Source organism: Diabrotica undecimpunctata, chromosome 6 (genome assembly GCF_040954645.1).
Source record: "Diabrotica undecimpunctata isolate CICGRU chromosome 6, icDiaUnde3, whole genome shotgun sequence".
NCBI classification, from domain to species: domain Eukaryota; kingdom Metazoa; phylum Arthropoda; class Insecta; order Coleoptera; family Chrysomelidae; genus Diabrotica; species Diabrotica undecimpunctata.
Genome location: NC_092808.1, coordinates 26,602,156 through 26,627,998, shown reverse-complemented (window position 1 = coordinate 26,627,998; position 25,843 = coordinate 26,602,156). Strand labels below are relative to the sequence as shown.

General features: G+C 33.4%; 1 protein-coding gene across 1 annotated transcript; it reads right to left on the bottom strand.

The window, feature by feature from the left end:
• Positions 1 to 543: 543 nt before the first annotated feature.
• Positions 544 to 5,736, bottom strand: LOC140444263 (uncharacterized). The gene has a single exon (XM_072536008.1). It carries the CDS (start codon positions 5,734 to 5,736, stop codon positions 544 to 546), a length of 5,193 nt encoding a protein of 1,730 aa, XP_072392109.1.
• Positions 5,737 to 25,843: the final 20,107 nt, after the last annotated feature.

Here is a 25,843-nt window from a genome sequence, read left to right as displayed (position 1 = left end):
TGACCAAATGTGTGAAAAATAAAATGTAGCAAGATACACAAATCGGTGGCTCATGATCATATTTTATGATCTGCTAAATATATCTGCGACAAATGCCTGCTATATATATAAAGCTAATAACATAAATCAAAAGGTTTTCAAGAAGCGTCTTCATTGAAAACTTAGCGTGGGAACTAATCAAACTCCAAATTGAATATAGATCAACTATACCTGTTAATTCTGACTTCAATATAGATGGACTGTAGTAATAAAAAACTGGTGATTGCACTATATTTGAGATTTTATTAACACTACTGAATGTACTCATAAACTAATATAATTAAAACGAAATATGTATGTCTTATTTTAATGTAACCAAAAATTGTAATGTTCTAAAAGTCCTCTGTCTTTTTTCTTGCGCATGCGGTTGTTTTCACACTTCTTTCAATGCGCCACTGCCGTCAGTGGAGTTCAGCCACACACAGGACCGGCTTAGTTTTTAAGTGAATGAATCACAATCTTAACATACTCCCCCCTTTTGAACAACATGTTCAAAAATTCTTATCAAAACACATCGTCATTAGGAGAAGGGAGTGGACAAATTCTCGAAACACCCCGTTTAAAAGTATTTTGCGAAGTTTTTATAGTCACTACCCGCACTACACCATCATCGCCTGGATGGACATCAACAATTCTTCCCAAAATCCATTTAATAGAAGGCAGGTTATCATGCTTTACGACGACCAGGTCACCAATATTGACATCCATTTTCCCAGTTTTCCATTTGTGTCGTTTCTGCAGTTCAGAGAGATAAAAACAGGACCATCTTTTCCAAAAGCTTTGATTCATTTGCTGCAATAATTGAAATCTGGACAGCCGGTTAATTGTAATACTTTCATATAGTGGGTCAGGAGGTGATGTGAGAACATGTCCAATCAATAGGTGAGAAGGGGTAATTGGGTTTAAATCGTTGGGATCTGAGGACATAGGATACAAAGGTCTAGAGTTTAATGTTGCCTCAATTTGCGTTAATAGTGTTGAATACTCCTCAAATGTTAAAATAGATTCTCCTATTACTCTGTGGAGATGATGTTTAATGTTTTTGATATTTGACTCCCAAAGACCTCCAAAATGTGGAGTATTTGGTGGAATAAAATGCCACGAAATTTTTTGCTGTGAACAGATTGTAACAAACTCAGATTGAGAATTTTCTAAAAACTTATATAACTTTTGCAGCTCTTTATAAGCTCCAACAAAATTAGATCCATTATCGGAATATAAATGATTAGGAGTACCACGTCGAGCGGCAAACCTTCTAAATGTAGCAAGAAATGCTTCACTCGTTAACTCAGTGACCAGCTCAATGTGAACACCCTTAGTGGCAAAACATATAAATAAACAAATATATGCCTTATAAGTTTTATAAGGTCGGCCCTTTCTATCACGCAACAGTACTGGACCAGCGTAATCAATTCCAGTATTTGCAAAAGGTTTTGAAATTTGAACCCTATGTTTAGGGAGGTCAGCCATGATTGAGGCGGTTTGTCTAGGTTTATTTTTAAAACATTGTATGCAATTTCGTACCACCTTCTTGGCAAGACACATGCCAGCAGTCGCCCAGAACTTCTCACGTACTGAAAACAATAAAAGTTGTGGACCTGCATGTTGTAATCGTAAATGTTCGGCGTGAAATATTAATTTAGTGAATAAATGTTTACCATCTAGGAGATATGGATGCTTTTCATCAAATGACAAAGAGGAATTTTTAAGTCTACCCCCTACTCTCAGAAAACTGTTTGAATCTAAAAATGGACTTAGAGAAAGTAACCTATGTTTATGAGGCAAATTTTTTTGTTGACTAATAATAGAAATTTCATTTTTAAAACTTTCCTTTTGTGCTAATTTAGTTAAACATAACATACTGTTTTCCATCTCTAGAACGCTAAGAGGACCTTTTGTCCTTGTACGTTCCTTTAGGTTTGTAATGAAGCGTAAGCAATATGCAAAAACTCGTTTTAATCTATTAAGAGAGGAGAACCGTTGAAACAATAATAATTGTTCGGTAACAACAAGCGTGTGACAAATTTTACGGATTTCTGGAAGCTCCTTGTTATCTCCAGCTTGAAATAATCGTGGCCAGAATGGTTTTTCATATAAAAATGAGGGTCCATTCCACCATACCTTGCAATTGGATAGTTCATCTGGATACATGCCACGAGATGCTACATCAGCAGGATTTTCTTTAGTATTGACATAGCTCCAATTCGATATATTGCTCAGCGTTTGAATTTCTGAGACCCTATTGCTTACAAAAACTTGTAGTTTATTGGCCTCTGTATTCAACCACCACAATACTATCTGAGAATCGCACCAATAAAAAACATTACATTGACATGTAAGTGCGTTTGACACTTGATTGACTAAGCGAGCTAGTGCTAAAGCACCACATAACTCTAATCTAGGAACCGTTAATACTTTTATAGGTGACACTCTGGTTTTGGAACATAGCAATCTGACATACACTGTTCCATTTTCATCAACCGTTCGAACATATAAAACTGCACTATAAGCATCTTTGCTAGCATCACTGAAGGCATGCAGCTCCATGTGAACTATTTTATCACACATAATATACCTGGGAATATTTATTTTATTAAGAACAGACAATTTTGATTTAAATGTTACCCATTTATTGAGCAGGTCTCGTGGTAGTTCATCATCCCAATCTAAATCAAGCAACCATAATTGTTGAATTAATATCTTAACTAGAATAATACATGGACTTATTAAACCTAAAGGGTCATATATCTTAGCAATATTACTAAGTAAACTTCTTTTAGTAATAGGTTGTTTATTACTGGATGTTGAAACATTGTATGTTAAGACATCAGTATTACTAATCCATTGAATTCCTAAAGTTTTAAGCCTATCACTCTCTCCTAGTTCTAATATACTAAACTCATCAGATGTATCTTGTAAACCCTTTAAAATATCTTGGCTATTAGAAGCCCATTTTCTTAATTTAAATGAAGCTGATTTTAATATCATCGAAATTTGATTACAAATTTCTATTCCATGTTCTTCACTGGTGAAGCCAGTTATTAAATCATCTACATACATGTCACGGTCAATCAATTCACTAGCAATTGGGTAATCATGTTTATAGTCAGAAGCTAATTGTTTTATGCATTTTATGGCCAAATAGGGAGCACTAGTCGTACCATAAGTAACTGTTTGCAACTCAAATGGTGCGAGGTCCTCATTAGGATTTTGTCGCCAAAGAATGTTTTGTAAATATCTTTCTTCAGGGTGTATCAAAATTTGACGGTACATTTTTTCCACATCAGCAATTACAACAAACTTGTGCTGTCTAAACCTCAACATAATTTTAAATATATCATTCTGAATGGCTGGCCCAGTATATTGGATATCATTTAATGATATCCCAGAATCGGTTTTAGCCGAACCATCAAATACAATCCTAACGTCAGTAGTAAGACTGTCTTCACGGAAAACAGCAAAATGGGGTAAAAAACATCGAAATTGACTGGATTCCTTTTGTGTTAATTGCCTCATATGTTGCAAGTTTAAATACTCATCCATAAATTTAGAGTATTTGCTTTTTAAAACATCATTCTTTTCCAATTTTTTCTCTTGAAACAGCAGTCTTTTAACAGCTAAGTTTTTTGATTCCCCTAATTGAGTGGCTTCTAATTTTAGTGGAAAACGAACAATAAATTTTCCAGAAGGATCTCGAGAAACTGTTTTATTGAAATAGTCCTCACAAAACAAATCTTCCTGTGACATCTGTTTCTGTTCATGATGAATCTCCTCGACAAACCAGAACTTTTGAAGATCGTCATTTATTAAAAAATTGCAATTAACCTCTTTTTTCATAGGAATATTTATCGGACCTGATACTACATAGCCAAAGACAGTATTAACTAGATGAGGTAGATTTCGACCGAGGTTTATTCTTTCATTTAGTACAATCTCCCAAAACAAATCCGCTCCAATTAATAGATCAACATTTCTAGGACAATTAAACATAGGATTAGCAAGTGCAATGCCTTCAGGAATGTGCCAATTAGAAATATCGAAGTTACAAGATGGTAAATTACTTGAGATTCTTTCAACAATGATACAGTTTAGGACAGTTTGAAGTTTATGAATATTAGATTTTATTAGTACCTCACATTTGTACCGTAAATTAGAATTAATACCAGCGATACCAGATACTGATACATCAATGCGATTGGTTTTCAAATTTAATTTTTTACACAAATTGTCAGATATAAATGAACACTGACTACCCACATCCAAGATGGCTTGGACTTTATGAAATTTACCTGTCTTATCTTGAACATCAACAATTGCAGTAGGTAAAATAACATAATTGTCATTAAATACAGTATTACCACAAATAATGGATGACCCATTGAACTGATCACTTTGTTTAGATTCTGAGTTAACAAAATCCTCAGAATTGTTTTGATTATCAGCAGAATTGTTATTAAAGGAGTTAGATTTCTTATGATGTAATAATGAATTGTGCTTACCCTTACAAAACTTACAGTTTCCTTTCTGGCAGTGTGTATTAAAATGGCCATGACATAAACAATTAGTACACAGTTTCAATTGTTTTATTTTGTGCCATCTTTCAGCTACTGACAATTTCAAAAATTGGTCACAAGTATAAATAGAATGTTTTTGTTTGCAATAATTACATTTTAGTTCCCAAGTATTTTCTGAACTGCTAGCTAAAAATGAATGATGACGTGTTTTACTTTTATGACCACTTAGTCGCGTGTCTTTATTTTCTCTAGTGCTATTTGTTTCTATTGTTTCCAAAAAATCTGCTCTATTTTTCAAAAACTCAAAAAAACTAGCTAAACTCGGCAACATCTTATCTGTACGTGATTGCTCCCATTCCCGATTTGTATTTTTATCTAGCTTTAAAGAAATCATATGAACAATCATAGCATCCCAATGCTCAGTAGGAAGTTGCAATGTTTTTAACGCCCTAATATGCTTGTTTACATAATCAATAAGCCCTCTTAACCCTACTGCTGATTCTTTGGGTAAGGACTCAATTTCAAATAAATGTTTTAAATGATTATTAACTAACAATCTTTTATTGTCAAATCGGTCACACAATAACTGCCAGGCATCCTGGTAATTATGTGCTGCAAATTCTAAACTTTGGATAATTTTCAAGGCTTCTTCACCTAAGCATGACCTTAAATAGTGATATTTTTGAATTTCTGAAAGCGTAAGGTTGTTATGAAAAAGTGCTTCAAATGTATCTTTGAATTCTAGCCATTTATTAAATTCACAATTAAAAGAAGGGCATTTAATGGGTGGTAATTTAATTGCATTTTCGTTAAAAGATTGACTATTATTATTTACTGACCCTAAGGTTTGGGGAATTGAATTACTTTCAATCTTTTTAACAACCTCTTGTGTCCTAGCTACACAATCTATTAGAGTGTTTAAAAATATGTCTGCCTCTTCACGTTGTGCCTCAAGTTCATCGTCTGGACAAATGTTCTCAATCACGGCTTGAATCTCTTCAAATTCCGTTTCTAATGATTCTACTTTACCTAATCTGATTTTTAATTCTATTATCTCTTTATTATCAAATTCTTGATTTGTTAGAAATCGATTATATAATGGTTCAAAATAGTTTTGAAATTTAGTTAGCTTATGTTTAATACCTCCACGCTTCCGTATCTTTGCATTTAAATTAGCGGCCATCCTGTATTCTTTTATGCAGAATAATTATTTAGTATATAATAGTAATAGATCCAACTTTATTAGAGCTCAATGAATAAATCGATAACTTTTATAATTATAACCAATATATTTATTACAGCAAATAATAAGTAGCTGTTAATGTTAATATTAAAATTGTAATTGTTTATAATCACTTTTTATTGTTGTTTTGCCTTAGGAATTTGAGATGACTATAATTGCGTTTAACTGTGTTTAATGGTTTAATTCTCGATATCATACATGAACATAATAGTGAGATACCCTTATAATAGCTATGTGTATTTAATATAGAAATATTAAACTCAAAGAATAATAAAAATGGAAATAAAACATACACATTTAAATGGAAAAAAACATTGAAAATAGCTTTACAAGTAGAATTGATATTATATTATATATTTGATTTTGTATTGATAATTGATATTGTATTATATGTATAGACAATTGTTAAATGACTGCAAATTGAAACAGCATTAACTCTACAACGACAGGAATTTAGGTAAAATGGATTTGACCTACTTGTATTACCGGCGCCATTCCATAAACCACGTGCAAAATCTCAAGCTGCAATCCAATTTTATCGGGCTGAAGGATCAAATGTTAATTCTGACTTCAATATAGATGGACTGTAGTAATAAAAAACTGGTGATTGCACTATATTTGAGATTTTATTAACACTACTGAATGTACTCATAAACTAATATAATTAAAACGAAATATGTATGTCTTATTTTAATGTAACCAAAAATTGTAATGTTCTAAAAGTCCTCTGTCTTTTTTCTTGCGCATGCGGTTGTTTTCACACTTCTTTCAATGCGCCACTGCCGTCAGTGGAGTTCAGCCACACACAGGACCGGCTTAGTTTTTAAGTGAATGAATCACAATCTTAACAATACCTTCCCTGCCAAGTGAACTTGACGTGACGACGGGCTCGCGTACTGCTCGGAGTTCAAGAAGTCGTACCCCCTCCCCCTTATATTCCAACAAATTATGTGGGACGATGTTATATTTATCCACGGGTGCGTAATAAGTTAACAAAAAGGTCATGCTAAAGATGTGGCAAATTTGCATGCAAAGATCATCTCAGGTATATTTGTACTGAATGTTGGACGGACTAAAATTGTGCTACTTTTACCATTTAATAGTTTTGTTCTTCGTTTACTTTTCTTTTCTATTCTACATTATTCATCACTGCTGGTCATTTTATAAGTTCAAAAATATAAAAAATTTGTGTTTTTTATTAAATTGAGTTTATTTTTGTGACCATTTTCATTTACTTGAGATATTCAATGTTTTAGAATGATCTACCTACAATCCAAAGCTGTAACAATTTGAATTTAACAATTTAATCCGAAATCTAAAAATGTAATATCAAAAAGGGTAATCTACTTAAAGCAACAAGGTAATATTATGACTTGTGTACAAGAAACATCTTGTACAGTTGACTTAAAGAACTTAATTAAGCTGATTTTTTTCTGTTTCTGATCCGCCACCAGTGAGAAACAACTAAAAAACCGGTATAAAATCTACTCACTAGTTGTATGACATTTAGCTTTACACCCTTTCGTTGAACAAGTCCACAAAAGGCAATTTGATTTTAGAGTCTTAAGCAATTGAAATTTAAAATTATTGATAACTATTTTTCATCCGCGTTGGGTCAACACGTAATCAATGAGCAGTTCACTATCACTGTTAAAGGAACAAGGGCAAATGAAAAGAAATTTTTCCTTTCGAATAGTTTTAGGTTGCCTATCAATAGAATTTTGTGAAATTTCCAAATAAAAACTAATGATTTGCATTTACATCTATTTTAGATTTAATCTGTCAAATTACCAAATCTTAGCAGTTTGCAAAGGGTTTATGGTCTGTACCTGCCACCAAGTGCAGATAGGCCAGTGATGAGTTTACCAATTTCTCGGGATCTATTTTAAAATCCCTAGTTTTATGGCGGTGATGGGTTTTGTACTATGTACGAGGGTATTTATGCTAATTGGTGATGAGTTTACGTGTACCCGACTAAACCCTTCAGCAAAAACCGCGCGATTAACTGAGGGTTAATACTTTGTTTAGGCATAATAAATATGATTAGTTAATATAATCTTTTGTTTGTCATTGCCAAAATTTAATTTTAATAACTCTACTCCTATATATTGGTTGTTAGATTGTTACAATGTATATACACTCAGGTGCAAAAAAATCGATCCATTCCTTATTTCTTATTTATTTGAAGTTGTATAATTTTAGAGACATTAAATTACGTATGTAAATTTAGGTGTACCCTCGTATACGAGAAATAAAATAATATTTTTAATATTGCTTTTTATATTTCTTAAAACAAATCGGTATTTCAGGTTTTTATCAAAAAGGGTCTGAAGCAAGTAGATATTTATTGAATGTTGTTTTTAATTCAACAACCATACTAGTGTAGTGATTTTATTTTCCAAACGTGTTATATTTTTATTTAATTATCCTTCCTAAATGTCTCTAACTCCGACAGATGCTGCAAGGGCGGTGACTTTAGTTCAAGATGGTCGTAGCTAATATTATGCAGCTGAAATGTTGGGTGTTAGTGGATCTTCGATTCGAGAGCAGTTCGGAGTTTTAGCGACACCGGTAACTTCACAAGAAGACCAGGATCAGGTCGTAGAAGGGTAACATCCGAAAGAGATTATCGATTTCTGGTCTCATCATGTTTGAGAAATCGGCATCTAACTTCAGTTGAACTGGCAAATCGTCTGAGCGAAGTGAGAAATGTGGCTGTAAGCAGATGGACAGTTCGTCGACGACTTGTAGAAGGTAATTTATTATCCAGAAGGCCAGCCCTATCTCCAATACTATCCATACAACATCGCAGAGCTCGCCTTGCTTTTGCAAGAGAACATGAAAACTGGAGTGATGCAGATTGGAGCAATGTATTGTTCTCAGATGAGTCCAGATTTTGTCTAAGGTCACCAGACGGCCGAGAAAGGGTTTGGAGAAGACACAGAGAGCGATATTTTCAATGTAATATTGCGGAAAGAATAAGTTATCGGGGGGGCTCCGTTATGGTTTGGGCTGGTATCAGTTCAGAAGCCCATACTGATTTATTTATTGTAGATAGAAGTTCTATGACTGCTGTAAGATACATAACAAGTATTTTAGATCAGCATGTGGTACCTTTTGCTCCTTTCATTGGACCTAATTTTATTTTTATGGACGACAACGCGCGTCCTCATCGTGCTAGAATCGTCAACCAATATATACAGGAGGTGGGAATTGTCCGTATGAACTGGCCAGCTTGCAGTCCCGATCTCAATCCCATAGAACATCTATGGGATATGATGGGAAGACGTCTTCGAGCATGAGTACCCCGTCCAAACAACTTGGCTGAACTTACAGCGGCTCTTTAAGAAATATGGGACCAATTGGATCAATTTGATATCCAGAGGTTAATTACCTCAATGTCTAGACGTGTACAGGCTGTTATAAGGGCCCGAGGGGGAAACACTAGATATTGATTTATTATCAATGAATATTCTTGTATTTTTGAGTTTTGGCGTATAGTCTCTATAAATAAATGATTTTTTTGGATAATCTGTAAAAATAATTTTAATCTAACATATACTTCTACATATATATCTGATTTAAAACTAATATCTTCAAACGTTTTCTTTTTTCAGCAAATAATACCCATGGTTCGATTTTTTTGCACCTGAGTGTATTTAAAATTTATAATAGTCAGAAAATAGGATTTTGAAGATTATTTAAATATAATCAAAAAACAAATAAAATTTAATCTTACCTATTCATACTAAGAGGATACTTTGATACTTTGAGGATCTTCTTACCTAAAACAAAAGAGCTATCAATAATGAATAAAAGCTAAAATTGTTATTACGTCATTAAATTTTAGGAAGTAAAAACAATGGAATCCAATTAAAATAAATCTTTAAGGTATTAACAGGTGTTTCTTCATGAACTAGAAATAACTCTAAATGAAAGTAATGAGTAATAAAAACATATAATATACGAGTACACGCTTGGAACATTAAAAACCCTGAATACGTAATTAAATCTGTGAAACATTAAGCGTAGAAAACGTTTTTTTCTTTAACAATTTTATGCTGATTGAACTAATCTCTTTTTTACGATTCTCATCTTCGTTTCGAAATCTAATAATCATTAGAACCATTCGAATCAATTAGAACTCGTTCAACATTATCACAATTACAGTTTTCGTCAATGTATAATATTATGTAATGTGCCAATAAAATTAATATAATTGGCATAAACATATAAAAAATTGTCATAAAATAGACGAAAATTTTTTATAAAAAATATTGTATAATGCTATTAAGTAGACCTTCCTATATTTTGTTTACGCGGTTATTCCACAGCTTGGCACTATAAAAATAACAGGATTTGACGTTGATATTGAGAGTAAACTAAACGTAAAGAATAAAGGAAAGAAGAATGGTGAGAATCGCTCGAGATAAATCGCTAATTGCATGGAGAAGTATTAGGCCGACTCCGGCAGTCTAATGGAGCAACAATTTGAACATTGATAAAGGTGGATGAAGTTTAAACAGACGATTCGCTTAGAATAAAGAAAGAAAACAAAGAAGACATTTTTTTTTCTATAAGAGAGATTATTTTTTTCATGAATTTCCTTCTACTACTGTTTACTTGGGCAGGATAATCTAAGGACGAAAAGGTTTTGGAACTCACACAAGGAAAATTAAATTTTTATTTTCTTCTTCTTTCTTTATTAAGAAATTTTACTTGATCATTGGCGGGTTGTTACCTCTATAAAGATTGTCACTCTTTGATATATAAAATATATATCCTAGGAGTATTGAGATATTTTTAGGAGATATATTAGGATTATACGATTAGGTATACGATATATCCTAGGATATATACAATTTAAGAATACTATAATAAATTAAATAGTATTGCACACATTATATCATAAACATATCCGTGTCTGCTCAACACATTTGTTGCAGCAAAGTGAATCCTTGCAAGCTAAGCGTAATAATATCAACAGCAATTGCCACAGTAACAAGGCGATTCGTCACGGATTGATATAATATAAAAGTAGTTAGACAAGAGTCAAGGTCTATAAAAATAGATCATTAGTCAATCGTTAATTGTAATTAAACAGATGTAATCCTATCACCTTCCTCTGTGACTAACACTGCTGATCCTGATGGCCCGAGCAATCACTGGGTTTCATGTAATAAGTTTTATATTGGTCAAACATCTAAACTACTCAAATCTAGGATCACTCTCCATAAAAGTGATTCACGCCTTCATTCAGATCATTGTGCATTAGCTAAACACCTCCATTCCACAAGTCACTTCATGGGCTTCGATAATACCGACATCCTTCATGATGAAAATAACAAATTCAAAAGAGAATTTCTTGAAATGTCTTACATTTTCCTTAACAATTTTTCTATTAATGTTAAAGGTGATATTAAGAATCTGAGTGATATATATCATCTCTTAGATAGATACAGTATACGCCATATATCGAGTTAGCATGATTCCAACTTGACTAAGAATACATTATGTAATTAGAATCAATAATAATAATTACAATATAAAATAAACTAATAAGATCCATCATTCGTCAATATATTTATAATACAATAATACAATAATACAATACAACTTTTTGGTTGCGGGTTTAGTTAACAAGTTTAATAATTTAAAAAAGGAAATGTAGTTGTTGAGCCTGACACTAACTGCCTGATTCCTTGAATATGCTTCTAGTATAGTACCGAACTTTTGAAAATAACGACATTTAATTTTTTTAATAATTAATAATAAAATAATAAAAGCGGATATTCACTAACGAAAAAAAGAGTTAAAAATAGTAAAAAAGTAGTAAAATCTTCTTTACACGATTGTTATTGCTAGACCTTTACGCTAACAATAACTGTAATATGCTATAAATATATTACTATAAATACAGTGCTAGTCAAAAGTCCGTTCCCCCCTCGTATCTTTTGAACGGTTATTGTTATCATAGTGAAATTTGGATGGAAGTAATAAACAGTCGTAGGCTTCTCAACTAGTTATAACATGTGACGTAATAGTGACAGATGACGTTACAGAGCCACTGTGACAGATAATTTTAAATGGGACCTTATGGCAAGTGATACCTCGTTTGAAAGGTATCAAAAATACCTATTCCGTCATATTAATTTTGTTTGAGTTTGAGCTCATTTTGATGAATAAATTAAATAAATACTAAAATTGTAGATTTTCATTTAACTAATAAATTTTTAACAACCAGTTCTTATAGTGTTCAAAATGTGCTCCATCTACTTCCTGGCAGGAAGTACTTACTCGTTCAAATGTGTCGAGGAAATTGCCCTAAATGTCAATATTGTTTGGTGCTGTAGTGTAAACTTTAGATTTCAAGTATCCCCAAAGAAAAAAATCTAATGATGTCAGGTCCGGTGACTGAGCTCACCATTCTATCGTACCTCGTCGTCCAATCCATCTACCACGATATTTCTCATCTAGGTAACGTCTTACTGCACCATAGTGGTGTGCAGGAGCACCATCTTGTTGAAACGTTATTTCCAAGTTGCCGAATTCATCTGGATTATCCTCCAGAATTTCAAGTACTCACGGTTCAATTGCATTTTGTAACATCTCCAGATACACTTCACCGGTTAAGGTAGTATTAAGAAAAACAAGCCCAACTATGTGGTTTCCCAAAATATCTGCATAAAACATTTTTTTTTTTAATTCAGTATGTGTTTCACGAAAGACGTGAGGATTTGTGTCACTCCAATACCTCACATTGTATCTGTTAACATTTCCATTGAGAGAAAAAGTACTTTCGTCACTAAAAAAAATTGTTTAGATGTAATCGGGCTGTTGGTTAATTTTATTGGACATATTTTCACAGAATTCTAGTTTTCGGTCGGAGTCATTATCTGAAAGTTAGTGCACAATTTTTAATTTGTATGGATGAAATTTGTTTTCAGGCAACACTCGGTGTACTTTCTTGTGACTGATTTCATAGATAGATGCAACTCGGGCTGTAGAAGAAGTAGGGTTCACTACCATTTCTGAAATTATGTCAATTTTTTGTCATTACTAATTGTTGGTCGACCAGATCGTTTGACATCTTGAACACTACCTGTTTGTTTAAACTTCCGAAGAAGCTTCCTCAAATAAGATCTCGATGTAGGGCGATCGGAGTAGCTCTCATTAAAAAGACGTTCCGCTGCATGCAAATTATTTCCACATTTACCAATTATTAACACAGCTACTACTTTGTCGGCTACAGTACGTATCACTCTGCATTTGTAAAAAATTAAACGTCTCTTTAAAAAATAATTAAACTAAATATTAACTAAGAACAACTAACTAAAAACAACTTGACTAAAGTTGAATTGACTAAACTAAGCAGAAACAGAAACTAAATATTGAGCTATATACGCTTTTGCAAACTAAAAACAACTAGAGAATTGATAAATGTCAACTTTTTTGACAAATAACCGAAGGCGGACGTTAGAATTGTTACTAATTAAATGCCAAACTAGAATTTAAGTATTTAATTTATTTGTCAAAATCATCTTAAATCCAAACAAAATTAGTATGATTGAATAGGTATATTAAAATAATTCTAGTTTCGCATTTAATTAAAAACATTATAACGTTCACCTCTGATTAATTGTCAAAAAAGTTGACGTTGACGTAAAACAATTAGAGAATTGAAAAACGTCAACTTTTTCTCAAGTAACCATAACTGTTCAAAAGATACGAGGTGGGGGAAAGGACTTTTGACTAGCACTGTATAATATATACTACTATAACTATAGTATATAATAATACAGGAGTACTGTAAATATTTTTTATTGAACAAGGTAATAAAAATTGTAGACCTCACATGAATTCCAATAAAAATTGTTTAGTACGTAATCACTTTTATGAAATCTCGAAGATCATCGCCGAACTGCCACTACCTTAAATTTCTTTGTTAACTGACAGCAGAATTTAAAGTCCCGTTTCCAATCATCTATTGTGCCATTGTTACCTGACACCTACTATAATTCAATAAATAAAATAATAAAACGCTTTTAAAAGCAAATAAATTCTAGGGCCGCGCCGTTTCGGAATTTTCTATCCCTTTTGTGGGTTATATAAATCGCAGTTTTAAAAGCGTTTTACTTTATGAATACCTCATCACCATAAATTACGGATTCTCTTTGTTTTGGTGATATACCACTGAACAGCGCTTTACCTGGGAGATTTATTACAACTACAACTTCTACACTCCAAATATTATAGGTATGCATATGGTTTTACATTTATAAAAAGGTAAACGTTGTAGTATAATTTTACGATAGATAAAATGACAAATACGATTATAATTAAAAGTTTCTCTTTAGGTTAAATAGGTTGTAGAAAACTTTGCAGTTTTTAATTTTTTTTTCTCGTTTTGTTAATGGAATTGTATTGTAATTGCATCGTCGTAGATATAATACTGTTAATTAAACCAACAAAATTACACCACCACTGTAGGTAGGTTGCCTACCAGTACCCACAAACATTTTTACCAAACTTCAGTTCACCTACATTATTAAGAATTTTTTCAAATTTCCCAACGTAATTTTAGGATAAATTCTTACTTTAAACTACAACATATTGATGGTTCCTACTGTCACAGAATAATAAACAATCAGAATGTCCACTCTGCTTGTCAAGATAAGTACGCGCCTCTCGTTCGCGCAGACGGAATCAGCCATGTTTTAAACGGAACCAGTGCTGTTCAGTGACATTTTATCTAGTGTGCATAGAAAAATTAACCCGGTTTAATTTATTTACTGCAACCATAGATATAATATGCACTATTTTATTTGTACTTTTAGTTGAAGAAAAGATTAAATTATTTCAAATTTACTAAATTATTATTCTCTAAAAATTTAAATTACAGCTCTTTCGTAGATTGTCACAAATTTCTCTATCCAAGTCTATGTTTCTTAAAAAATATAGCAAAAAAAACATTGGATTGAATGGGTCTCTTCCCTGAATAAAAATACACCAGCTACAACTCTTTGGAATCAAGCTAGAAAAATTTACAGAAAACCAATATCAAAAATAAAATCTTTCGATCAAACATGGATGGATGACTTTCTTATTAAAGTTGCACCACCAACTGCGAACCCTCAAAAATCCAGCTACATAGATTCAACCCCATCTGAAAAAAATCATTTTCTACTAAAACCTTTCACTTACAATGAACTAATTGTCGCTATAAATGATCGTAAAGATAATTGTCCAGGATACGATCATATCAAATACTCCATGCTTATTAACCTCCCAGAAGTAGCAAAACATTTTCTATTAGACTTCTTAAATCGAATCATTCAAGACAATTGTGAGGCAGATTTTTTTAAAGACATCATTGTTATTCCGATTCTAAAGCCTGCAAAAGATCCAAATTCAGCAGAATCTTATCGACCCATTTCTCTCTTTTCTTGTGTATTTAAAACTTTAGAACGGATGTTAAAACATAGACTAGAATGGTGGGTCCATACCAAAAAATTACTACCAAATAATCAGTTTGGATACAAACGAGGATGTGGAACTGTAGATGCACTAGCTACACTTGTAACAGACATACAGAGTAACTTTTCTAGAAATAACTATTTGCCCACTTTATCTCTAGATATAGAAGCTGCTTATGACAGTGTGTGTTTACCTCGATTAAAAGACAAAATGATCAATCAATTTCAAATACCCACAAATCTGATACAAACCATAATTAATTTCTACACTAATAGACGCTTATACGTTAGAAACTACATATAAAAATGAATTTCTTGGACCACGTTATAATAGTTGGGGATTACCTCAGGGATCAGTCTTAAGCCCTTTTCTTTTTAATCTGTACACTGCTGATTTTCATAGTCTTAATATACCAAGTATCACTTACAAAACAATCCAATATGCTGATGACTTCCTAGTCTATACAGAAAGGACTATATATGAACCTTCCCTTACAATTTTAAGAAAATTACATGAACATTTCTCAAACTGGTTTTGCGAAAATGGTTTTAATTTATCCACTAATAAATCAAACGTGTGCATTTTTTCACGACATAATATTCCGAACATAAATACTATTTTATTAAATGGACAAAGTTTAAATTTCTGTAAGTCAATAAAATATCTAGGTATGTTTCTAGATCAAAAGTTAACATGGAAAGTACACATCGAGTATATGCTTGACAAAAGCAATAAAGGTCTCAATTTCTTAAAATCAATTTCTAAAACTTGGTGGGGTGCTGACGTAGAAACAGCTTTGCTTTTTTACAAATCTTATATCAGATCCATTCTGGACTATGGATTTATACTTTATGGATCAGCAAGTAAACAAATTTTAAATAAAATTGATGTATTTCAACGGACTGTTCTACGTACTTGTATGGGAGCAATTAAGTCTACTCCAATAGCTCCATTGCATGTTGAAGCTTTAGAACTTCCTTTAAATTTTAGACGAGATTATCTAAGTGAAAAATTTGTAGTGAAAATTTCATATATCAACAATTCTTTATATTCTGGCATAAGCTCGCTAAATACCGAGGATCTAACAAACAGTTACTGGATTCATAAAAATTCACCAAGCCTTTGCACGGCCTTTAGAGCCATGTGTAACAATAAGTATAGCAACTGTATTAGCAACCTTGATATTAACGACTATTTCGCATTTTTTAATGAAGCTGATATACACATACCAACATATTATAGTATTCCATTATTAGATTCATGCATCTTAAATTCTTATATAAAAAAATGGCCCATGGCAACTGTAATCTATACAGATGCATCCAAAACATCGGATGGGACCGGATGTGCTTTCTACATTCCATCCAAGTCAATAGAAAAAATGTTCAAACTACCTCTCAATTGCTCAATTTTTAGTGCTGAAGCACTTGCAATTTTTGAAGCCTTGAAATATTTTGGCAGTTTAAACAGTAATGCAGTTTTAATAATATCCGATTCATTATCAGCCTTATTATCTCTCAAAAATACAAAGTTACCCAATTATAATTCTAATCCTTTTATTTACCAAATTAAGAAAATGCTTGTTAACCTTAAAAATTAAAATAAAACTACGAATTTTATTTGGGTAAAGGCTCATGTTGGTATAAAACATAATGAGCATGTTGATTCCATTGCAAAAGCTGCAATAACCTCGACAGCTGAAATTTCACCAGAAGAGAGAATTTGTGTTCCTGATGCTTTTCTCATCTCTAAAAGAAATCAAACAGATCGTTGTAATACTTCCTGGCAAACTTTTTGCGACCACTCAACAACACAATACGTGCATATACAACCACACATCCCTAATTCCAGATGATTTAAAAATTTCAGTACCGCTCGTAAATATACAACAACTTTAATAAGATTGAGATTTGGCCACGCTTGTTATCCTGTTCATCTTGCTAAAATCAAAATATACAATTCAGACTTATGCAAAAGAATCAAGAACAAGGAGATCTTAACCACATCTTTTTTAAGTGTTCCAAATATCTTCAGCATTCAGGAACTCTTTTAAACAACTTGCAAACTCTGCAAATATTTCCTCCATATCAAATAAATAACCTGTTGGCCACTAATAATAAAAAAGTTTATGATTGTTTGATTAAATTTATACATAGTGCAAATGTGTGTCTGTAGTCAATCTCAGCTAAGCTCGTTAACCTTTGTTTTAACCCAATTGTTTATTTACCTTTCTTTCCGTGACCTATTGCTAGTAATGTCTTAAACAAATGTCCTGATGGGTCCCTGGACGAGAAGTGAGTATCCCTGTTGTTCCTTATATTTGTATTTTCTTGCTATAATTTTCTCTTTTTGTTTGATTCAGTTATAGGGATTTTATGAGGTTTTTTTGACTCGAATAGATACACTTTTTGCACTAGCAATTAATAGTATAGATTATACACTTATGTATGTATACACTATATAATGTACACTTATCTATGCACTTATGTGTATATGCATACAATTTTTTTTCTTTAGTATTAATTATATCAGAATATTGATATTAGTAATTTTTCTTTTATGATATCTCAATACGTAATTGCTAATATAGCAATAGCTAAATAGCTAAGTGCTAAAGCCACAAAAAAAAAAAAAAATCTGTGCTACTGTTATTATTAATATTTAACATATTCAATTTTTAAATATTGCTGGCTACTGTCATATTCAGACCAATACCTCAAGTTACATTAACTGCTTTGTACCGACTTCCGTCCTAATATGTCATTATTGTCATTCCAATCAGTTGTTATCAAAAACTCCTTGTAGACACTTTGTCTCAGGACTAGCAACCCCAGTGGAGTCTTACGTTGCCATCTTATCTATCCTATTGTAACTTAAACATCCTAATATATAAAATCAAATAATAATGTAACTCAAATTTAATTTAACAACATTTAAAGGGTTTTTACCCATGTATTTAGTGGCACAAAACATGTAAATCCAGTAAGTATTAACCACATTTTTGTATTAACTTGGGTCAACATTTTAAATTTCATGTCTGCTTGAATTAATTGACACACAGTTTGGTTTCCGTAACGGGTTTGGAACGAGAGAGGCACAGTGTGGAATGAACGTACTTGCTCAAAGATGTCGAGATATATCTGTAGACATATACTGTTGTTTTATTGACTTCCAAAAGACATTTGATCGTGTTACGCACTCTATATTAATCGAAGCTCTAAAAGACGTTGGCTTGGACGGCAGAGATGTTCGACTAATTGCTAATTTATACTGAAATCAAACAACAGTTTTAGTAGACGGTGTGGAATCATAGGCTCTTAATACTAAAAGAGGAGTACGGCCTCTTGTCACCCCTGCTTTTCAACGTTTACTCCGAAATAATTTTCAGAAAAGCAATTTCTGAAAAACAAGAAGGAATACTCGTGAACGGTGAAGTCATCAATAATTTGCGATATGCGGACGATACAGTACTCCTAGCTTCTAGTCAAGAAGATCTGCAAACACTACTTTATAGTGTCGTTGAGAGTTGTAGGTAGGCAGGTCTGGATCTGAACATACGGAAAACCAAAATACTCGTAATAAGTAAACAACAGCATATAAAACCGCCTATATATGTAAATAATACCAAACTTGAGCAAGTTGATAAAATCGTTTACCTTGGACAGCAATGAAATTGTAACGCAGAAAGTTACGGCGAAATTAGATCTAGGATAGAACAGGCTAGAGCGGCTTTTAGAAGGATGTCCAAGGTGTTATGTAACAGAGACCTAAAATTGGCATTAAGGATCCGCCTACTTCGCTGCTACGTGTTCTCGGTCTTACTTTATGGTGCCGAGTCCTGGACTGTGAATAAAATCGATCTAAATCGTCTTGAGGCTTTCGAAATGTGGTGCTATAGAAGAATTTTAAAAGTTTCCTGGGTGGAGAAGATTCAAAACTCCATAATACTAGAACGTCTCAGCAAGACTACTGAGATCATAAAAAGCATCAAGCAGAGAAAGCTGGATTATTTCGGACATATAATGAGAGATCCTAAATATAGGTTGCTACAAAATATCATGCAAGGAAAAATAGCAGGCAAACGCAGTCCAGGACGAAGAAAAACCTCATGGTTGAAGAACTTGCGAAATTGGTATGGTGTTGATACAAGCATGCTATTTAGGGTGGCAGTGAATAAAATTAAGATGGCTATGATGGTAACCGACGTTCTGAAAGAACATGGTACATGAAGAAGAAGGTCACTAATGACCAATTATCAGTTATTTTATGACGTAACTTAATAAACAGCAAATACTTAAATCTAAGGGCTTATCCTATGGCTTGTTCTTATTTTATCTATATCAACTATACGAGGTCTCTGATGCACTTTATGACGAAATAAAAACACCACTGTCAATAGAAAATTCTCAAACAATAACCAACTGTAATTTGTAATAATTCACTGGAAAACGTAAATGCTGCCACACACACACACTACGATGCTCGATATTTTTTGCTAAGGACAACGATATATTTCTACTAGGTCTATTAAGTCACACCACACATGTTTTGCAACTTGTTGACAAAAATTTTTTTAAATCGCTAAAGTCGTACTACAATGCTCAGTGCAGCAAATTTATGAAGAATAACTTTTCAAGGCAAATTATTAGACTGCAGTTTGGAAAGCTTTTGAACTCTGTATAGTCCAAATCAACGACTCTTGAAAATGCCCGATCACGCTCCAGAAGCTGTGGTGTAGTGCACTGGATATATCTGCTATACCGTGTTATGCTTTTTTACCTCCTCATCAAGACGAAGACGAAGAAGCCCATGTCCAAATATAGATATTCCTAGCATTAAAAAATAATTTTATGTGACACATAAGACCGAGCTATCCTACTACTACTACTATCGGTTCACAGCGTTCTCCGACGCCTTCCGACTCCTAACCGCCATTCTTCTCTATTTAACCATAGGCCTGGAGGGATTTCTCTTTCCTCTAGTTTTTTTTTTCAATTCCCTCTCTCCAGCTTCTTCTCGGCCTTCCTCTTTTTCTTCTTCCTTGTGGTGTCCACGTCAAAATCTGTTTCGGAATCCTGTCCATCTGGCATTCTATGTACATGGCCGTACCATATTAACTGTTTTGTTTTTATGTCATCAACTATTGTATGCTTGACTCCCATCATTTCTCGTATTCTCTCATTTGGTATCCGATCTCTTCTTGATTTGCCTGCTGCAGAAGTCCATTTCTGTTGCTAGTAACAGTTTCTCTGTTCTTTGTTTCATTGGCCAAACTTCACTGCCATATGTGATTACACTTTTAAGTATGGTGTTGTATATGAGTTGTTTGTTCGCTTTAGATATTGTTTGGTTCCACAGAATGCCGTTCATCATGGATATGACTTTTCTACCATGTATGTTTCTGTCTTTTACAGCAGCATCGAGTGTTCCATCTTGAGTTATCTTCATACCCATGTACTTGTATTTATCACAGTGTCTAATTTCTACCCCATCGTCTAATATAATCAAGTCGTCATGATCCTGAGCAATCAGTATTTGGTCATCAGCGAAACGTAAGGTGTACAGTGTAGTCTCGTCGTTGAGAGGGAGATAAATTTTTAAAAGGGTAGGCGAAATACAGCAACCCTGCTTTAGTCCTTTCGTGACCTTAAATCCCTCAGATATCCTTGATCCAGTTTTAATTTTTGCAGTCGTTCCATTATACAGACTTTGGACTGCTTTGATAAGACCATGCTTAATGTTGGTTTGCTGTAGGGTTGACCATAGTTTACTGAGGGATACACTGTCATATGCTTTTTGTAAGTCTATGTACACCAGGTGAACTTCTTTATTGACGGCTGTTTTTTTCTCAATAACTTGCGTAATAGAGTACAAGTGGTCTAGTGTGGATCGCCCAGCTCTAAAACCAGCTTGCTCCTCTGTTTCGTAATCTCTATAGTCATTTTCTATTTTGTTCTTAATAAGTTTCCCATACATCCTACTTATTGTGCTGTTTACCGTAATTCCTCTGTAATTTTCACACTGATCCTTGCTGCCCTTTTTGTGGATAGTTGACATGATAGATCATTTCCATTCTTTTGGTAATTCAGCCCCATTCAAGCAGTCTTGAAAGAGTTTTCTTAACTGTTCCTGGAATTTGTCTGTGCCGGCTTTCACTAATTCTGCGGGGATGTCACCAGGACCAGGGGATTTTCCATTTTTCAGGGATTTGGTTATTTCTTCCATATCTGATTTACTTATTTGTAATGGTGATGAATTTATACGTATACCTATCGTGTTGTCTTCCATGTTAGTAAATTCTGGTCTTTGTTCTGTGTAATTTTTTGAAATATTCTTCCCATTTTTCTGTTGTTATTGGTGATATAACGTCTTTTTTCTTATTATTTCTCATACTTTTAATTAATCTCCAACTCTCTGTGCTTCTTGTACCTCCTACGTAGGTGTTGATCTTTTGGCAGTTCTGTTCCCATGATTCGTTCTTTTTTTGAGTTATCTTTTTCATGACTTTGGCTTGTGCTTCTTTGTAAATTGTTTTATCGTTTTCTGTTTTTGTTGTTAATAATGTTTGGTATTTCCGACGTTTATCTCTAATTTCCTTCTCTATTTCTTCATCCCACCAGTACGGTTTTATTCCTTTATGATTTTCGTCACATTTCCCCAGTACTTCTTCTGCTGCTAAATGAATCGACCTTTTGATGTTTTCGTAGTGTTCTTCGGTATTTTGAAAACTACCCGAGCTATCCTGAATTTATATAAACTTTTGAGGATACACTGTATATATAGTCTTGTCGAAAATTACTCATTGATCTCTAAACAGACTGTGGCATCATGTCCATATTTATATAAAAATTAGATAGATCGCATTTTTAAATACTTTCTTAATGATTTTTGCATTTTTTCATTGAGCAAACATAAAAAAATATTGAACACTTTAACATCTAAGGTAAACTATTCTTAATGACTGTTCAGTTTCTTAGAAACATGTTTTGCTAATTATTTCACACAAACTCAGGAAGTATAAACTCTTAATGTCAATGATCTCCAACAAAATAAACTACCATTAAAATGTGGTTTAGATCTAGTCATTTGTTTCGTTATAAAATTAACTACCCGCCATGCTATTCGTCTAGTTACAATTGAATCTCCGATGCAGAACGAGGCTTCCTTAATGCCATTAAAATGACTCCAAATTGGCTGTCGAGCATAAAGCTAAATACTCGTTCACTATAGTTAGAATAGAAATAGCCGCACAACACAACGCTCCCAACCCAACACGCAGATAAAAGACAATGCGACCACAGGAAAACTAAATAGAAAATAGAGAAATACTAGGAAGGAAGTACTCAGAGTTGTTTAACTTTTACTGTTCATCGATGACAGACATCTTGAAAGCGAATAAAATCTCATTTACAGTATTTATTTAATACAGGATTTTTTAATTTAGCAATGCTCTTTGCTTTCGTTTAAATAATAAAGTATATATATATATATATATATATATATATATATATATATATATATATATATATATATATATATCAATTTTTATCTGTCTTGAGTTTTTGTAGTAAAGGTATTATACAGGATGTATTAAAAAAAAAAAGAAAACAAAAGTCACAACTTTAATCATATATTTTGGAGCCAAACATAGCCTAATTAAGCCTAATTAAAGTAATCTTGGACAGCCAAAAGGGCAAATGGACGTAGTTATGCAAGAAGGACTCAACTGCAAAAAGTTTGTTTTTCAAGAAAGACATCGCAAAGCTATCTATTGTAAATTACAGGTACAAGTTACAACCTTACTAAAGTTGTACTGCGTAGGAAAGAGATAGGTTTATTGTTGATACGTAAACTAACATAACATAAAATAACAGCTTTGGTATTCACAAAAAATGGTGTTTGAAAATAATAATAGGAAAAACTAAGTAAAAATAAAAATAAAGACAAATCTAACAATATTTTATAGCTTAAAAATAAAAAATAAACTGAACTAAAATATGTAATGAAAATAATTATTATGACAATATTAGTGTAATGAAAAATTTAGTCTTGGTGTTTATTGTGTCTTTTTTTCTGTTTACAATACTTTTCTCAATATCACTATAGATTCCATTTTTACTACGTTTAAAATATTTCGTCTTCTAGCATTCTTCATAACACTGATAGACTCAATGTCACCGAATTCACTGTCGTTTGGCAAGAAACTGTGCCCAGAGACTAAAAACTTCATAGTAATATTTTGAAGGCTAGGGCGTACTTCCAACACACTTTTCAGCGCAAAAACAATCTTGATATTTTTATTCTGGCCACCACATGAATCACTTCATAGTGTCAAATTGGTGACATCCCTATCAACATTCTTCTTCTTCTTACGATGCCTATCCGTTCCGGATGTTGGCGATCAACATGGCTATCCTAACTTTGCTTGCTGCTATTCTGAATAGTCCGGTTGTCGATGTATTAAACCACTTTCTCAGGTTTTGAAGCCAAGATATTCTTCTTCTCCCTGGTCCTCTCTTTCCAAATACCTTGCCCTGAAGAATGAGTTGCAACAAGCCGTATCTCTGTTCATTCCTCATAACATGGCCAAGATATTCTAGTTTGCGCTCTTTGATGGTGTTAATAATCTCGTATTCCTTGCCTATTTTACGTAGGACCTCAACATTAGTCACACGATCCACCCATGAAATTCTTAAAATACGTCTGTAACACCACATCTCGAATGCCTCGAGTTTTCTTAAAGAAGCTTCGGAAAGTGTCCAGGCCTCTACTCCGTATAATAACGTAGAAAATACATAGCATCTAATGAGAGAGATTTTTGTAGCAAGTGGTAAATCGTGACTTCTGAAAAGAGACTTCATCATTATGAACGCCGATCTCGCTTTTCCTATGCGTTGTTTTATTTCACTGGAGTGATCCCATTGGCTGTTAATGTTGGTACCAAGGTATGTGTAGCTGTGCACTGTGTCAATTGGATGTTGGTTAACCAAAAGCTGTGTATTTAATATTTCGCGCTTACTGACTACCATGTACTTTGTTTTCTTCGTATTAAGATCAAGTCCGTGTTCTCTACTTATATCTGATATACGCGACATTATTCTTTGCAAACCGTCCATCTGCAAAAACTACTACGCCGTCGGCATATCTAATGTTGTTTAGACGTATTCATCATCATCATCATCATTGGCTTTTACAACTCTTCGTAAGTTTTTGCCGCGTTTACTATTGCCTTCCATTGATTCCGATCCTGTGCTATTATTTCCCATGGCCTTACTTCCATCTGCTCCAGGTCTTCCCTGACTGCGTCTTTCCACCTTTTTCTAGGCCTTCCTGTCGATCTTCTACCATCTGGTCTTTCCCAAAACATATTGCTAATCAGTCTGTCGTCATCACTCCGTACCACGTGGCCTGCCCATCTTAATCTATTGGCTTTTATGTATCTTACGATGTTTCCTTTCCCGAAGAGAGTTTCTATTTCATTGTTGTATCTGCTCCTCCATTCATTTGTCACGCTGTCCCTGCAAGGACCATATATAATTCGCAGGATTTTGCGTTCACATACTAATAGCTTATTGATTTCTTTCTTTCTCAATGTCCATGTTTCACTTACATATGTCACTGCTGGTCGTATTATGGTTTTGTACATTTGGATTTTGGCACGCCTTGAGAGAAGCTTTGACCTCATTAGATGTTGAATGGCAAAGAATGATTTATTCCCCGCCAGTATTCGTATTTCAACCTCTCGCTCTCCTGTGTTTTCACTGGTAATTGTTGCTCCTCCGTTTTAGACGTATTCCGTTGACTAATACACCTTCTTGTAGTTCGCCATCAACATTAGCCATAATAAATGTTTGCGTAAACAATATGAAACTTCCTGGGCGCCCCGGCCAGCTTGTCCCTCCTCCCAAAACATAGCAAAAGCCCTTTCCACTCTTGCCACTATAGATTCCGCAATTGTATAACATCAATTGTCTCTTGTAGAACATGATACGCGGCATAGGTAGATTTTTAAGTCAAAAGTTCATGTCTCTGAGCACTTATTTTCTTTTGCAAACTTCAAATCATCTTTCATTAGAACTTGAGCTAAGTTTGCTAGTGCCAGATGCTCCTCGGGATTTTCCTAAAGTTTGTGTTTTTCAGTACTATTTTCTGCACCATTAATCTGTAAAATAAGTGTGTCACATTGATTTCAAGTATCTTTTTTGAGTGGTTTACGTCGTAAATTAAAGTCCTGTAGAAAAATATGTTTATATTTGCTGAAAGACATTGGGTTGCTGTATTACCCATTTTTACATAAATCATACATTTTCATTAGCGTAATAACAGTTGGCAAGTACAAGGAATCTTTACATTATTAAGAAATCATTCCATTTTCATCAGTATTACTCACAGGAATCACATTGTTCTTTGTTGTATGTTGTAGCAAAAATCATCACATCTTCATCACTACAAATAACTGAAATGACTAAATTTTTATTATAGTTATTACCAGGAACATTTTCAAGATCAATCACAATGTTTCCATCCTCATTACTAGTAGAAACCATATTTTCACCATTAATAACAGGGA